Raw genomic sequence first — 16,661 nt, 5'->3', positions numbered from 1 at the left:
TATACACAGATATACTGTAACACTATATAAAGCGAAATAGAATTTTTAAAACTCTCCAAGAAACACAGGAAGGTAGACAAAATTAGTTAAAACCCAGAAAACAAAAATAAACAGGCATTTAAGCCTAACACATTTATTACATTAAATGCAAATTTGCTAAATAGACCAATTAAAAGGCAGAAATTGAAAGCATGAATTAAAAAATGTGACCCAACTAAATGTTGTACACAAGAAACTCACTTTAAAAATAATTGCATAAGCAAGTTAAAAGCAAAAGGATAGGAAAAGTTATGTAGAAAAAAAGCATGATTTGCTATGTTAATATCAGATAGACTTCAGAGCAAAGAAAGTTATCAGAGACAGAGAATAATATTACATAATGATAGAAGAGTGAATCCAACAGAGCACATAGCATACTAAATATGTATGTACCAAATACCAGAGCTACAAAATATATAAAGCAAAAACAGATGGAACTGGAGGGAGAAACTGTCAAATCCAAAATTATTGTTGAAAACATCGACACCTTTATTGAGCACCTTCCATGTGTAAGGCACTCTGCCTGGCATTGTGAATGCAGTATTAAAAAGAAAACACAGCTCTGACGGTCATGAAACTCATGGTATATTAGGGAAGACAAATGTTACTTGATTATAAAATCATTTAATTTGTCAGTATGATAAATGAGAATCTCAAAAACACTAAAAGTTTAATCTCTCTCCTTTAAAACGACCTTTTTAAATATTAACAATAAGTAGATAAATATGTAACTCCCAAGCTGTATAATTTAATAGAATCTATTTTCTTGTTTTGTTGTCGAGAGATAATAAAAAAATTCATCTTGTCCCAATGTAGACTGGAAATACTACCCACAGATGAAATACACCCCACAGGTTAAAAAAAAAGTGAGTACTCTGGATGGTTCTAATTTCTTTGCTTCTTCTACTAATGCAATTCACACTGATTAGATACCTGCCATTCTCTTTCTCTACAGGGTCACCTCAGAGGCTGATAAGAACTCAGAGCATAAGATAAACATATTACAAATGGGTGAAGGAATGGCTTGGTGAAAGTAAGACTTACCCCAAAGTGGTAGAAACCATCAAGACAAAACAGATGCGCTGACTTACCACAGTATAGATCTGATGCTTTCGTCTCTTAGCCAGGTCAATTATGTTTACTCCATTGTAGTAAAGGTTTTCGATGCATCCATGGAAATTTTTCTTTAAAAAGGTCCCAGGTTTTCCTGGTACTGGAATTCCTCCAAAACTAAGCTTTTGGGGTGAAAATAAAAACAAACTCTTAGTTATAAGGTCTGAAAGATTATGAAAGGAAAGTAAACACGTGCGTTTTTGGTTCAATTTGATTCAATTGTACACATGAGCCAAGTAGCTCAAATAATTATAGATGCCACTTGATTACACATTTAAAAGGATACTGATTAGCCCATGTAAAAATAACTGTAATTGCTTGCTTCTTAAGGGCCTATTTTACAAAACCATTTTCATTTCCTTTCTGAACTTTTTAATACTAAATAAAACAATAATTTCCAGAAAGAGAGAAAAAGAAAAAGAAAATCAGCATCTTTATAGTTATCTCTTTGCAAACATCTTAGAAGATATGGCCATACTGAAGCCAAGAGACAAGCAAAACATACCTCTATTCAGCTACAGAAGAACTTAGTTTAAAAGCCTACATTGTATGCAAAAAGCCTTACACATAAGATTATCCACAATTGTCATCTACAACGATAAAAACAGAAAATATTTCAAATGTTCTACACAGTTTTGTAAAGCAAGTCATTAAAAATCAGTACGATGAAAGTTCACTTGTCAGTAATAATGCTTATTAAACACTTGTAATATAATGGGAAGTGAATATAATGTTGATTTAAAAATGCAAGAGTAATAATTGGGTATTAAGTCTGATGTAAGCAATAAGAAGTTGAGCATACAGCATAGGTTTGGAGGAAATGCACTGAAATGTTATTATTAGGTTGGTGCACTAAAAGTAATGGCAAAAACCACAATTACTTTTGCACCAACCTAATATAATAGTGGTTCACTTTGGAAAGGATATGAGATACTAGTTTTTTTTTTTTTAACCACTTTTTTTGGCACAAATTACCAATATTGACACAAATTACCTTTTTAATAGATATATTATTTTAAAAGTAAAGTGGCCTGTTATGAGTATTTTTTCTATTATGAAAAAGAATCAAGATAATTTCTATTATTTGGTTTACTCCAATATCATTTAATGAGAAACCCAGTTTTATTCACTGCTTTAAATATCACTGTCAGCATGTACTGCAACTATATCTATATTTGGATACTTCTCTGTCTTTCTCTATTTCACTGTCTCTTTTTTAGATGTCTCTCCCTTAATATTTCAGGAGGATGTGGTCTCCCAATCAGAATGTTTTCTTATATGAATAGCTACTAATATGCTAAAGGCTATTTCTAGATTTTTTTACAAGCTTCACACTAGTAAAAAAAAAAAAAAAGGTTTTTAATGCAGTGTAATAGCTGAAGAGGATTATTTATCTTGTTGCCCACTTTTACTTACAACTAGTTTAATATTTAAAGAGAATTATTTGATATTTTATCTATTTCATTTTAAAGTTTAATTATAGGATAATTTTATTTCACTAGCTTGTTGGAATTTTTATTGATAATTTATTATTTACATTAAAACATTCAGTTGGAGAAGAATGGATTTTTTAAAAATATTTTTGTTTCCAAGAATAATTCTAATAAAATCCTTCCACTAAAGTTATTATTTTCTTTCTCTAATTTACATAGTCATAATTATATTAATTTTTATAAATTTTATTATTTAAAAAATTCCATTGCATATAACTTGTTTTAATTCATTAAACATTTATGTAAATGCTATGCCAATCTTTTTGCTTTTGGTATATTTTCTATATCCAGATACCTGTATATATTTTTATATAAAATAATATACTTTTTAGATTTTTTTTTTAATTTGTGAAGAAGATACAGGCAATACCTTGTTTTATTGTACTTTGCTTTGCTGTACTTCACAGATTTTGTGGTTTTCATAAATGGAAGGTTTGTGCCAGACCTGTGGCAAGCAACGCTATTGGTGCTATTTTTCCAACAGTGTGCACTCATTTTGTGTCTTTGTGTTAGTTGTTTTTTTAGCAATAAGATATTTTTAAATTGAAGTGTATATATATTAAATATGATGCTATTTTAGCACACTTAATAGACTATAATATAGTGTAAACAATAGCTTTTGTATGTACTATGGCACCAAAAACTTTGAACAACTTGATTATTGCAATATTTGCTTTATTGCATTGGTCTGGAACCAAATCCACAATATCTTCAAGGTATGATAGTAAGCATGTGATATGTATATATATTGCATATATAACTATATCATATTGATTTATTTATATCAATTTATTAAATAAGGTGACATATATGTATATATATTCACATACGATATATAAGGTGACATAGATATGTCACCTTATTCAATAAATTGATATCAAATCAATTTCTTATACATTTATTTCCTATTTCACTGTCTCAGTTAAAACTTTCTAATTTATAATGAACTTCTATTCATAATTGCCACAAAAAGAACAAAATACCTAGAAATACAGCTAACAAGGAAAGTGAAGGACATCTTCAAGAAGAACTACAAACCACTGTTCAAGGAAATCAGAGAGGGCACAAATGGAAAAACATTCCATGCTCATACATAGGAAGAATCAATACTGTGAAAATGGCCATACTGCCCAAAGCAATTTATAGATTAAATAATATTCCTACTAAACTACCACTGACATTCTTAATGGAATTAGAAGAAGCTCTTTTAAAATTCATGTGAAACCAAAAAAGAGCTTGAGTAACCAAGACAATCCGAAGTAAAAAGAACGAAGCTGGAGGCATCATACTAGGCTACTTCAAACTATACTACATGGCTAAAGTAACCCAAACAGCATGGTACTGGTATAAGAACAAACACATAGAGTAATGAACTATAGTATAGGGAGCCCAGAAATAAGACCACACACCCACAATCATATGGTCTTTGACAAACCTGACAAAACTAAGCAATAGGAAAAGGATTCCCTATTTAATAAATGGTGCTGGGATAACTGGCAAGCCATTTGCAGAATATTGAAATTAGACCTGTTCCTTACACCATATACAAAAATCAACTCAAGATGGATTAAAGACTTAAATGTAAAACTCCAAACTATAAAAACTGCAGAAGAAAGCCTAGGCAATACCATTTAGGACATAGGCACAGGTAAAGACTTCATGATAAAGATGCCAAAGGCAATTACAACTAAAGCAAAAATTGGCAAATGGGATCTAATTAAACTAAAGGGTGTCTGCGTGACAAAAGAAACTATTATCAGAGTGAACAGACAACCAATAGATTGGGAGAAAATTTTGCAATCTATCCCTTTGACAAAGGCCTAATACCTAACATCTACAAGGAACTTACATAAATTTACAAGAAAAAATCATAAAAAAGGGGCGGGGGGGACAAAGGACATGAACAGGAAGTTCTCAAAAGAAGACATACATGCAGCTAACATGTGAAAAAAAATCTCAGCGTCACTGATCATTAGAGAAATCCAAATCAAAACCACAATGAGATACCATCTCACACTAGCCAGAATGGCTATTACTACAAAATCAACAACAGATACTGACACAGTTATGGAGAAAAAGAAATGCTTTCACACTGTTTATGGGAGTCTCAATTAGTTCAACCATTATGAAAGACAATGTGGCAATTCCTCAAAGACCTAGAGGCAGAAATACCATTTGAAACAGCAATTTAATTACTGGGTATGTACCCAAATGAATATAAATCATTCTCTCTCTCTCTCTCTCTCTCTTTTTTTTTTTTTGAGACAGAATTTTGCTCTTGTGGCCCAGGCTGGAGTGCAATGGCACTCTCATGGCTCACTGCAATCTCCCCCTGCTGTGTTCAAGAGATTCTCCTGCCTCAGCCTCCTGAGTAGCTGGGATTACAGGTGCTTGCCAACACACCCAGCTAATTTTTGTATTTTTCATAGAGATGGGGTTTCACCATCTTGGCCAGGCTGGTCTCTAACTCTTGACTTCATGATCCACCCACCTCGGCCTCCCAAATTGCTGGGATTACAGGCGTGAGCCACGGTGTCCAGCCACTAAATCATTCTCTTATAAAGATGCATTCATACATACGTTCTTTGCAGCACTATTCACAATAGCAAACACATGAAATTAACCTAAATGCCCATCAATGATAGACTAAATAAAGAAAATGTGGTACATATACTGCATGGAATACTATGCAGCCATAAAAAGGAATGAGATCATGTCCTTTGCAGAAGCATGGATGGAGTGGGAGCCCATTATCCTCAACTAATGCAGGAACTGAAAACCAAACACTGCATGTTATCACTTATAAGTGGGAGCTGAATGATGAGAACACATGGACACAGAGAGGTGAACAACTCACAATGCGGCCTGTGGGGGCTTGGGAGGAGGGAGACCATGAGGAAGAATAGCTAATGGATACTGGGCTTAATACCTAGGAAATGGGATGTTCTGTGCAGCTAATCACTATGGCACACATTTACTATGTGAAAAACCTGCATGTCCTGCACATGTACCCCTGACCTTAGAATAAAAGTTAAAAAAGAAATCCATTTTGGATTTGCAAATTTTTTACATGCATCAAATTTATAATGTAAAAATGCAAGTTTAATTGGATATTTATTACTTTTACTCATTTATTTTTATTATTTTAAATATTTAATAATGATGTTATTTTTGTGTTGGCTACTTTCCTTAATTTCAAAACATTAATGCTCTACTTCACTCAGTTATGGTTTAAGAAAATATTGTTTGCAGGAAAATATTAGTTTAAAATAAAGGAAAAAAGCTGCCGTTTTTAAAATAGCAAAACATAGTGCTTAAAAGTTTCAGGGTAGAGAGTTTTTTCAGTCAGGTGGTATAACGGGTACTATATATATTTGAAAATTGTAGTTTCCTATTACACTGAGAGCAGCAGTCTCTCCTCTACTCTGGGTAGAAGATTTTCAGAGGAATTTGGTTGAGACAAGAGTACAGTTACGCAGTAGCATGAGGCCTGCTCTCTAGGTCTCCCTGAGCGATTGAAACCAGATGAGAGTTGGGTGGATATGGACAGTGGTCACAAGGCAGATCTTGGAAAGCACAGAAAGCTACTTCCTCCTAGAAGAACCCATGGCTGTGATGGTTGCAAACCTGTTAGAGCTGTCTCAAGTTCAGCATGACCCCAGAGCAAATTAGCTGGGGAGGAGAAGACAGATTAGCAAAGGCTGAGGAAGAGGCAATGCAGAAAGGTTTGAGGGGTTCCACAGTGACCTGATCACTCCAGCACAGTGTGAGGCAGGCTGCTGAGGGTCCCCTCCCAACCCATTTGTACCCGAATAGGTTGAAACTCTCAGTAAATGTGTTAATGGCCTGTAGGTAGATTTGGAGGTCTGGGAGAGTCCAAGTGACTACCCCTCACACTCTTAAGCCAAGTTCGATGATTAATATTAAGTGCCATCTTATAGAAGGATGCAAAGTATTGTGTCTGGGTGTATCTGGATGTTTCTGGATATTGCCAGAAGAGATTAGTATTTGAGTCAGTGGACTGGGGGAAGTCTCACCCCCCAAAAGATCCACCCCCATTGTGGTTACATATCATCTAATCAACCACCAGAGCTGCTAGGAAAAGCAGACAGAAGAAGGTGGAAGAATCTGACTTGCTGAGTCTTCCAGCCTTCATCTTTCTCTGTGCTGGATGTGTCATGCACTTGAACATCACACTCTGAGTTATTTGCCTTTTAGACTTATGGATTTAGACCAGTGGTTTGCCAGGGGCTCTTGTGTATGCTGCCACAGACCAAAGACTGCACTGTTGGCTTTCCTATTTTGAGGTTTTTAGACTTGGATTGAGTCACTACTAGCTTCCTTGCTCTTCAGCTTGCAGACAACCTATCATGGGGCTTCGCCGTGTGATCATGTGAGTCAATTCTCCTTAATAAACTCCCTTTAACACATGCATATATCCTATTGGTTCTGTCCCTCTAGAGAACCCTGACTAATACACCAAGGCAGGTCCTGCAGGCGACAGCAACAAAAGCTGACATGCAAGTCTTGTGCCTCTAGACAGGTGGGACTCGTGAATGGCATGACTCCCTTGATGCAGCACAATACGTGGACCACCCTGTTAGTGATCTGCCTAGGGCAGAAGAAAAAAGTACAGAGAACATCACAATATAACCCAATGTATACCCAATAATGCACTGCATTAACATGAATTATTATTCATCATCAAGTTTAAATTTTTCTGCCATTAGAAGCAAGAGAGGCTGATGAGCATATTTAATCCACTTAGGGATAAAACCAAAACCATTTTTATGTGCTTTTCAATATGAGTGTGAATTTTAAACCTAATTTAGATTTTTAGATTTTTTAAGTAATTGAGAATTGGAGGTTATAATTCTACTATCGAATTATAGATTTAGTCCATTATCAGATAAATTTAATGGGAGCAATTTGCTTCATATAATGATGTTTTTGTTAAGTATTGATTATTCTGAATATTTTGTAAATAATTATAGGCTACATACCTCTTAATTCTATATTAATAATCATATCCTTCAGATCATTTGTTTTTATATTCTTGTCTGATTTACCCAAACATTGAAAATAAAAATTAAAATCTTACTCTAAACTGTTTCTTTCCATCAAGTCATCCTTATTAGAATTACCACTAAGGAAGAATTGGGCTGGCTGAATTATTGTAACTATTCTTTGCAAAAATTGAATACTGATCATCTTTAAGCTATCCTCCTGCTTAGTTCTGCTGGCATCTGATCGGCTCCCTCCAATGTTCCCAACCCTGGCTTTTCCTCTTGAACTCTGCCCATTAGTTCATTCATCTGGCAGCATAACTGGTTAACCAACAACCCTCTTCCTCATCCTGACTCTAGAGCCCCTGCACGTTGGAACTGCAACACAGATACTCACATCAGGGCACTATTAACCAATTTCTACATAGTAACAATCAAAAGTCTTTTCTTTTCGCATTTACTGAAATTTTATGTGCTATACACATAGGGTTACTATAAGTGTTTTTAATTAGAGACCATAATGACTATTTTCCAACGGCCTCTTTTGATCTTAATGTTTACTTTCAAATGTACTAGCTTCTCCACTTCTACTTTCTTTCTGTATACATTTAATTAGTGTCTCTTTGTTCCCGTTTCCAACCTATTTTTAATCATTTTTAATTTTCTTTCACTGATTTCATTTCTAAGGATGCTGAAGATCTGATTATGCCTTTCTATTCAGACGCTAGAATATTTCATTATTTGGCAGATGTGGGTGATACCGAGTGGAGATTATATTTCCGAGTACATTGTCTGTATGAAATGGCCCAGAACCTTTGGTACATAAAAGACTGGGCTGGAAACCCAGCTTCCATTAGATAATGTGCTCATCTGTTGACTGGCAGCTTAGTTGTTGTAGGCTTTCCAAACAAAATCTGTTTTATCTGACCAGTAATTTTCAGTTAATACTGAACAAAAACTTTTATTCTTTTAATTCTGTTACCAATTCTTAGAAACACTTGCAAAAGTTAATTATAGTTTTTTTAATAAAAATTTGGTTCACTTAGTAGTTGTTGAACCCTTACTTTTTGTGAAGCCTGATTCAAGGCCTTGTGGTGGAATTAAGGATAACCCACTGCCCTATCTAAAAATGTAGATTGATGGAAAGCAAAGTATGATAGGAACAATGCAAGCATACTAGGGACAAAAAACTACAGGAAACCATCAAATTTTAAGTCATAAATAAGATAAGCAAGATAAGTTGGTGCCATGGGATAGGATATTTAAATGCTAGGCTGAAAAGAATAGAGAGTTACTGAAGGGTTTTCAGCAGAAAAATAATAATCATCTTTAAAGGAAATTATTTTCTTGAAATAAACATGGAAAAATAAATAAATGGAGAGGGTAAATGTTAGATCAAAGAGGCTTATTTTGGCCTCATGTGAGAGATGATGGAAGCCAGAAAAACAGAGCCTAGTTATTATAGGTAAAAGAGATCAATACCCTGAGAAAGCACACTCAGACAGCTTCCTGGAAAGCTGATTTTTTTTTTTTCTCTTCTCAGATGGCAGCATCTTGATGATGCCTACCCTGACTGACATATCTAAAATTGTCATCTCGTTTCCATCCAAGAACTCCTAAAGCCATTATTACCTTGATCTATTTTTGTTCTTCTTGTAGCATCTATTGTCTTCTCACTTACTCTATAATTCACTTAATTGTTGTGTTTATGCAGGCACTATGAGGGTAGGTCTCTATCTTTTTCATTGACGTATTTCACCTACTTAAAGGAGTACCTGATACAAAGTAGATGCTGAAATAAACACTTGCTGAATGTTTTGGAAAACCTCCCTAGATTTTTTTCGAAAGCATAGATAATATCTGATTCATTTTTAAATATGTAATTCCAAGAGGTATGATTAAACAATTAATAGATTCAACAGATAGTTGTTAAATTGGATTTTAAAAAGAGCACTGGTAATTTTCTTCCAAATCTGCTTTTGCCTTACAGTCTTTTTTGTCAATTCGGTCTCTTTCTTTTCTTACTTTACCTGCTTGCTTGGTCTTGGCATATTGAATGGTGTGCCTTTCACTGATCTTAGTGGTCAACAAAGCCAGGTATTAGATTGCAAAGTTTCACTCACAGTCTCAGTGTCATGGACAATATGGTCCCTCTCGTAACTTGCTGGATTTGTTATTGTCACAGGTGGGCTCAAACGGGATGAATCTCAGGAGAAAGTCTGCTTTGATTTAAATGCATGAGGTCCCAGAATCTGCCACTTTCTTTTTCTTTGATCTTACTTTTTTTTTTATTATTTTTTTGGTCTGGTATTTGCTTGTCTCTTTTCCAATCTTTGATGTTGCTTTCATGGCAATGAATCCATTCCTCCCTTGTTGGCTTTCTCTCTGGCCCTGTTTAAATTTGGAGTCTTCCTGTTCTAAAGATCTCACTTTGTATCTGACTTGAATATCTGATATTTTTGAAGTTTCTCATTTGTAAATGTTTGTCTCACTTTTGCTCTGACAGTCCACTTCTTAAAGAAAGAGGTATAAAAAAGGATTCAAACTGCCATCTTCTTTTTCAGCTTTTAAGACTTACACTGGCTGGGTGTTTGCCAAGTCATGTGAAAAGCTCATGGCCCTTCATAAGGAAAAGCCCATCATCAGCCTTTGGGGTACTAGTAAAGGGTTGATGAATTTCTGCCATTGCTAATGAGAACAGAAATTCCAATTTCCTGGTGAAATTTCTTATTGTTAAAAATTAGCCTTAATTCTAGGTGTTAAAACAAGAAAGAAAAACAGCATACAGGCATATTTGGACAATGGCTTTCCAAATCTTGCCCAGGTACATTATTTTGTAACTTCTGTTTTACTGTTTGATTGGATGAATGACTCAGTCTGTCCCATCTTTGAAACTTTTGAATCTGTCATGTTAATATGCTCATAGTTCACATGATGTCTTATTTTTGCCCCTACTTTGGAGCCAAATAATGACGGGAGGCAAATGCTTACATTTTTACCAACAATTACCTCTCCTTTATTGCTTTTATAATCTATTATTTCACAAGTTTCCGCTGTCCCTTTTATTTTTGCATAAAACTTATCATATTTCTGAGAGAGAGAGCCAAGATGGCTGATCGCTAACAGCTCGGGATTGAAGCTCCCAGTGAAAAAGCAGAGAAGGAGAGGACACCACACTTTTCAGATGAATTTTTGTTGCTCACGGACCAGAAGATTCCCAGTGGAGGAGCCCTACAGGTCGCCAGTGTGACTCTTGTGGCCGGCACAGCGGTTTTGCTGGCACCTCGGAGTGGCAACTCTTGGTGCAGAGTAAACGGGACTGGTTCCCCTTCTGACCAACGCTTGGAGCTCCGGGAAGGCAGAGTCACCTATCACAGACTCAAGAAGGAAGCAAGACCGGACATTCCCAGGCAGAAGAGCACAATCAATCTTAACGCTGCTGTTTTGGCCAGCACAGTGGGTTGCTCAGATTCCAGTGCTGGGAATCAATAAATTGAACGTCCACGCAGAAACCTAATTAGAAAGGCGGTAATTGTAAAGATGACAGATGGATACATTTATAACAAAGGGAAGAAACCAGCCTAAAAAGGCAGAGAATACCCAAAATCAGAACTCCTCTCCCTCTACAGGGCATTACAGTTCCTCATCAGCAAAAGAGCAAGGCCTGATGAAGAAGGACTATGTTCCATTAACAGAAGTAGGCTTCAGAAGGTGGATGATAAGAAACTTCTGGGAGTTAAAAAAACTTGTTCTAACCCAGTGTAAAGAAATTAAGAACTTTCAAAAAAGGTTTGACAAAATGCTAACAAGAATAGACAATACAGAGAGGAATATAAATGAATTAAGAGAGTTGAAAAACACAACATGAGAACTTAGCAAAATATGCACAAGTTTGAAAAGCCGAATTGATCAAGCAGAAGAAAGGATATCAGAGGTCGAAGACCAACTTAAGGAAATAAAATGAGAAGATAAGAATAGAGAAAAAAGGATGAAAAGGAATGAGCAAAGTCTCCAAAAAAATATTGGACTATGTGAAAAGACCTAATTTATGTTTGATAGGTGTATCTGAATGTCATGAAGAGAATGAATCCAAGCTGGAAAATACACTTTAGGATATTATTCAGGAAAACTTTCCCAACTTAGCAAAGCAGGACAATATTTAACCCCAGGTAACACAGAGAACACCACAAAGATATTCCTCAAGAAGAGCAACCCCAAGGCACATAATCGTTAGATTCACCGGGGTTTAAAGGAAGGAAAAAATACTAAGGGCAGCCAGAGAGAAAGGTCAGGTTACCCACACAGGGAAGCCTATCAGACTTAGAGCAGATCTCTCAGCAGAAACCCTACAAGCCAGAATAGAGTGGGGGCCAATATTCAACATCCTTAAAGAACAGAACTTTCAGCCCAGAATTTCATACCCAGCCAAACTAAGCTTCACAATTGAAGGAAAAATAAAATATTTTATGAACAAGCAAGTACTCAGAGATTTTATTACCACCAGGCCTGCTTTACAAGAGCCTCTGAAAGCAGCATTACACATAGAAAGGAACAGACAGTAGTAGCCTTTCTAAAAACATACCAGAAAGTAAAGAGCATCAACATAAAGAAGAGTTTACATCAATGAATGAACAAAACAGTCAGTTAACATCAAATGACAGTAATCCTAAATTTAAATCAACTAAATCCCCCAATCAAAAGATGCAGCCAAAACCCAACAGTATGCTACATCCAGACCCATTTCACATTCAAGTATACACAAAGTCTTAAAACAAAGGGATAGAGAAACATTTACCAACCAAATGGAGAGCAAAAATGAATAAATAAATAAATAAAAAGCAGAAGTTGCAATTCTTGCATCTGATAAAATAGATTTTAAAGCAACAAAGACATAGTGGTAAGAGGATCAATGCAACAGTAAGAGTTAACAATCCTAACACCCAGATACATAAGACCTATAAAGAGACTTAGATTGCCTAGACTCCCACACAATAATAGTGGGAGACTTCAACATCAATATTAGATAGATCAACAAGACAGAAAATTAATAAGGATATCCAGGACTTGAACTCAGTTCCAGAACAAGTAAACTTAATAAACATTTATACAGCTCTCCACTTTAAATACACAAAATATACATTCTTGTCAGTACCACATCACACCTACTCATAGGTTTAAATGAAATATTGATCGGCCATTATTAAGCACAATTATTGGCAGAAAAGAGGTTTTCAATACCCATTTTTAGAATAAAGCAACATTCCCTTTCTCTCTCCCTCTTTTTCTTCCTCTTTTTTCCTCTTTTTCACTCCTTTTTTTTCTTTCTTTCCTCCTCCCCTTCCTTACAAAACAAAAACAAAAGCAAACAAACAAACAAAAAAACTTACTTTTTTTTTTTTGCCAGAGTTAAGAGAGTGGGTGATTTCTTACCCAGACGAGGCCCAGCATTGAATAACAGAAAGCACTATCCTTGATAGTTCTCCTTGTTTGGAGAGTGCCTATGAGCCCTCACTTCATTCATGCCCTGACATCCCATCCTGTGCTCCAGGCTGACGACCCTCCTGCTAGATTCCGGCTATAGCTTCTGACCCAAGCCCAATAACTGGCCTTCCATTTCACCTGAATTTCATCTCTCTTGTTCAACCCTCGGCACTCTCTTGAAGTATTGTTTTAGTAATAAAATAGTAAAACTTATTTATCATTTTTACATATCAGACACCATGGTTAGAGCTGATTTGTACTGTTTTTTCCTCTAACATTCAAGTTGGGTACTCTGATTTGCTCCATTTTACAACTGGAATAAAGGATGGCATACAGAGGTTTAGCAGCTTGACTGAGACCTCACAGCCATAATGTAGAGGATCTGGAATTCCACATCCTTCAATCTAGAGCCCCAAATATAAGTGCCACACCTAGTGTCTCCCCCAGCTTCTTCTACTTCTGGTTCCACTGGGTGGCCCTCTCAATGAATCAAGTCCCAGGCTAAGACAACCAACTTGTCCTGGTTTGCCTGAAACATTGCCATTGTTATAACTACATGTTCCACATCCTCACGGCCCTCTTCATTCTGAGCAACCTGGCGCAATTTGCCCCCTTGTCTCAGGCAAAGTGAGCAAACTGGCCCACGTTATTTGGTGAGCCTTCTGCAGCCCTGGCTGAGATGAAAAGCATAGGTGGGGCGCAGCGACAGCAGCAGACGCTCTTCATGTTTTCTTGACAGCAGAAATCAGCTCCTCATATTTTCTGTCTGCAAGGGCAGCCCTATCTTCTCAAACTACTACCAGGTTTTTCACCAGGGTTATATTCAGAACATTTTTCTTATTGTTTTGGTTGTACTTACTGCTCCCGGGTTAAATCTGATAAATTGCCAGACCTACAGTTTCTTTCCCTAAATAGGTATTTTTCACACACTGATAGATATCAGCTGCTGACACAGCCCAATAGGCCTAAAACATATTTCATAATTTTTTGTCTGAATGTATTTACTATATTTTTACATTAGATTGGTCAATGAGGTAAATTATATACATTTTAGTACTCAAGCAGAGTTCGGTGGAAATCTCCCCTTCACATACCCCTTACACCCATACCAGCAGGGCTCCCTGCCCTGAACTGGCATCCTAGAGGGTCCCACCATGGCCCTCTTCAGTCATATCCTGTGTCACTGGGCAGGCACTTATAAGCCAAGGGAAGATACCTATAGGAAGTTGGCACCACCTTCCAGACCATGATCTCCCTACACAACACCCAGTTTCCTGCCTCAACAGCTCTGAAAGTCCCTAGAGGGCCTTCATTGTTCTCTTCCCTCATGTGCCTTCCTGAGAGGTGGCCAAGGGGCAGCTCTCTGCAGTGTGGGCAGACCTTTAACCTGAAGGGTATGGGCGTGAAGGGACGTCTATCTGTCAAGGGAGGGGAGTAGTGCATATTTATTCACTAGTTTCTTAGCCTGATTTGTAACTCTTTAAAAATTTAGATTCATGGTATGTGGTTCTTATTTGTACTTTTGCCTCTGGCTTACGAACACCCTAGTGGGCCTTTGCTAATTTTATATGATTTTATTGAGGATTACAGTAATTTAGCCCAAATTTAACCCGTCTCCACGTGTCTTATTAGCTACTTCCACTAGAAGTAGCAGGCTGATTAAAACCTACCATCATCCCCCTAATAGCAGCTAATAGAAAACAAGATATGTTACCATTTGCTCCTTTAGTTCATGTTAATAAAAACAATGCATTTTTGTATAATACTGGTATTAAACTGTTCCCTTCCTCATACGTAAAACAATTAATTTACTTTTAACACACTTAAGAGAAGACTTTATGTCTTATTTCACTCACATAAAACTTGAAGAAATATAAAATTATTAAGCCCACAAATCACAATAATCTTAAATTTAAAACTAGAAGGAAAATGGCATCAGGTAATTGATTTCATGTCTTGTACACAGGCAGACCCCCAGGCCAAGCCCCAGAGACTGTGCTAGAATCTCCAGACATCAATTCTCTCTTCTCAGAGGGAATGCCTGCTCCCCAGATAAACCTCTGGTCAAATGGCCACACAGACCTGGGCTCAAATCCTGTTTCTTTTCCTTGGTGGCTACTGGGGACTTCTTCAACCTCTCTGTGTTTCTGGTTTTATATTTGTGATATAGGAGATAATAGCCTTTCTCACAGGGCTGTTTTGGGAGGTTAAACAAAATTTTTAAATGCCATACATAATAGTAACTTTTTATTTTATTTTTCTCTTTCTTATTTTCCCTTTGCATCTCCTTGTCGCTTTTTTCTTTATTTTATTTTTCAGTTTATTTTCCTCGATGTAGGCATTCAACTTTAACCCTGCAACTGAATTTCCAAAGAAAACAAAGTATCTGTAATTATGCTATCATAAGATCACCAAATAAATAGTTTTATTATGTCTGGGTAGTTTTCAAATCAGGTCTGAGTTATTAGAGAGGTGTCTATTAGGGAATGCCATGTAAAATTAAGGAAGGCAGCAAGGGGTAGCCTCTGAGCACAGGGAACCTACTAGGAACTTCTTAAGAGAGAAAATGTAGGATGCAGATTAATATCATTTATAATTTACAGAAATAAAATTCATTCAATTACTCAACAACTTTTTACTGAGTGCATTTTATGTGTCAGGCATGATGCTACAGATATAAATGAAAGTAAAAAAGAAAATCGGACCTTGATGATGAGCTTATATTCTATGACTGGACTGGAAATAATAAGATAGACAATTTAAAAAATAAGTGGATTTAATAATGTAACTTAATAAAGTAATAAGTGTTTTTCAAAAAAAACTATGAATAAAAATAAATCAGTGCATGCAACTTCAAAGCAAATATAAGAACTGTCTTAAATTATATAGTCTTTCTACTGCCTCAGTTTTTCCTTAAAGTACTTTTCTGGATGGATTACAACATTCAGAAAGTTTAAAGAGGGTATGCAATTAAAAGTAAGGCTTTCTTTTTTTCCCTGCTCTCTGAGATTCTATCTTATCACCTGCTTTAGTATCCTTTCAGAAATTTCTATTCCTATATGTGCTTTCATGTTATATGTTCTCTTCTATTTTTTAAACACAAAAACTGTTTACACTGCATTCCACATTGATTTTTATTTTCCTCTAAAAATTTACATGGCAATGATTCTGTATCAGAACATATAGGATTGCCTCATTCTTTTTAATGCGTGCATTATACTTTCATAGGGATTTGTCAGATACTCGTGCACAAGGTGAGCCCAAGACCAAACCCTTACCAATAGAATGGTATAGATAAAAGAATCACTTACATTCAGACAGTTTTTTATTTGCACAAACAGCTAAGCAAAGAATAGCTATGCACTGTAGCTGTGCCTACCAAGAAGGATGACATCTAAACAAAATGGGATAGATGATCACAACATGGGCTGTGGGAATTCCCATTGCTAAGAACTCAATTCTTTTTATACTTTTTAAAGAGTAGCTTTGCTCTTGTTGCCCAGCCTGGAGTGCAGTGGTGCGATCTCGG

At 36.1% G+C, this 16,661-nt stretch overlaps 1 protein-coding gene across 1 annotated transcript in view; it reads right to left on the bottom strand.

The window, feature by feature from the left end:
• Window positions 1–16,661, bottom strand: part of CNTNAP5 (contactin associated protein family member 5) — an 875,887-nt gene that overhangs the window by 444,212 nt on the left and 415,014 nt on the right. The window contains exon 7 of the mRNA XM_008999044.5: window positions 1,131–1,274. Coding sequence (XP_008997292.1) covers window positions 1,131–1,274 — 144 coding nt within the window. The remainder of the gene's footprint in view (window positions 1–1,130; window positions 1,275–16,661) is intronic.

The sequence above is a fragment of the Callithrix jacchus genome, chromosome 6 (genome assembly GCF_049354715.1).
Source record: "Callithrix jacchus isolate 240 chromosome 6, calJac240_pri, whole genome shotgun sequence".
NCBI lineage: Eukaryota > Metazoa > Chordata > Mammalia > Primates > Cebidae > Callithrix > Callithrix jacchus.
This window is presented reverse-complemented; position numbering and strand designations above follow the sequence as displayed.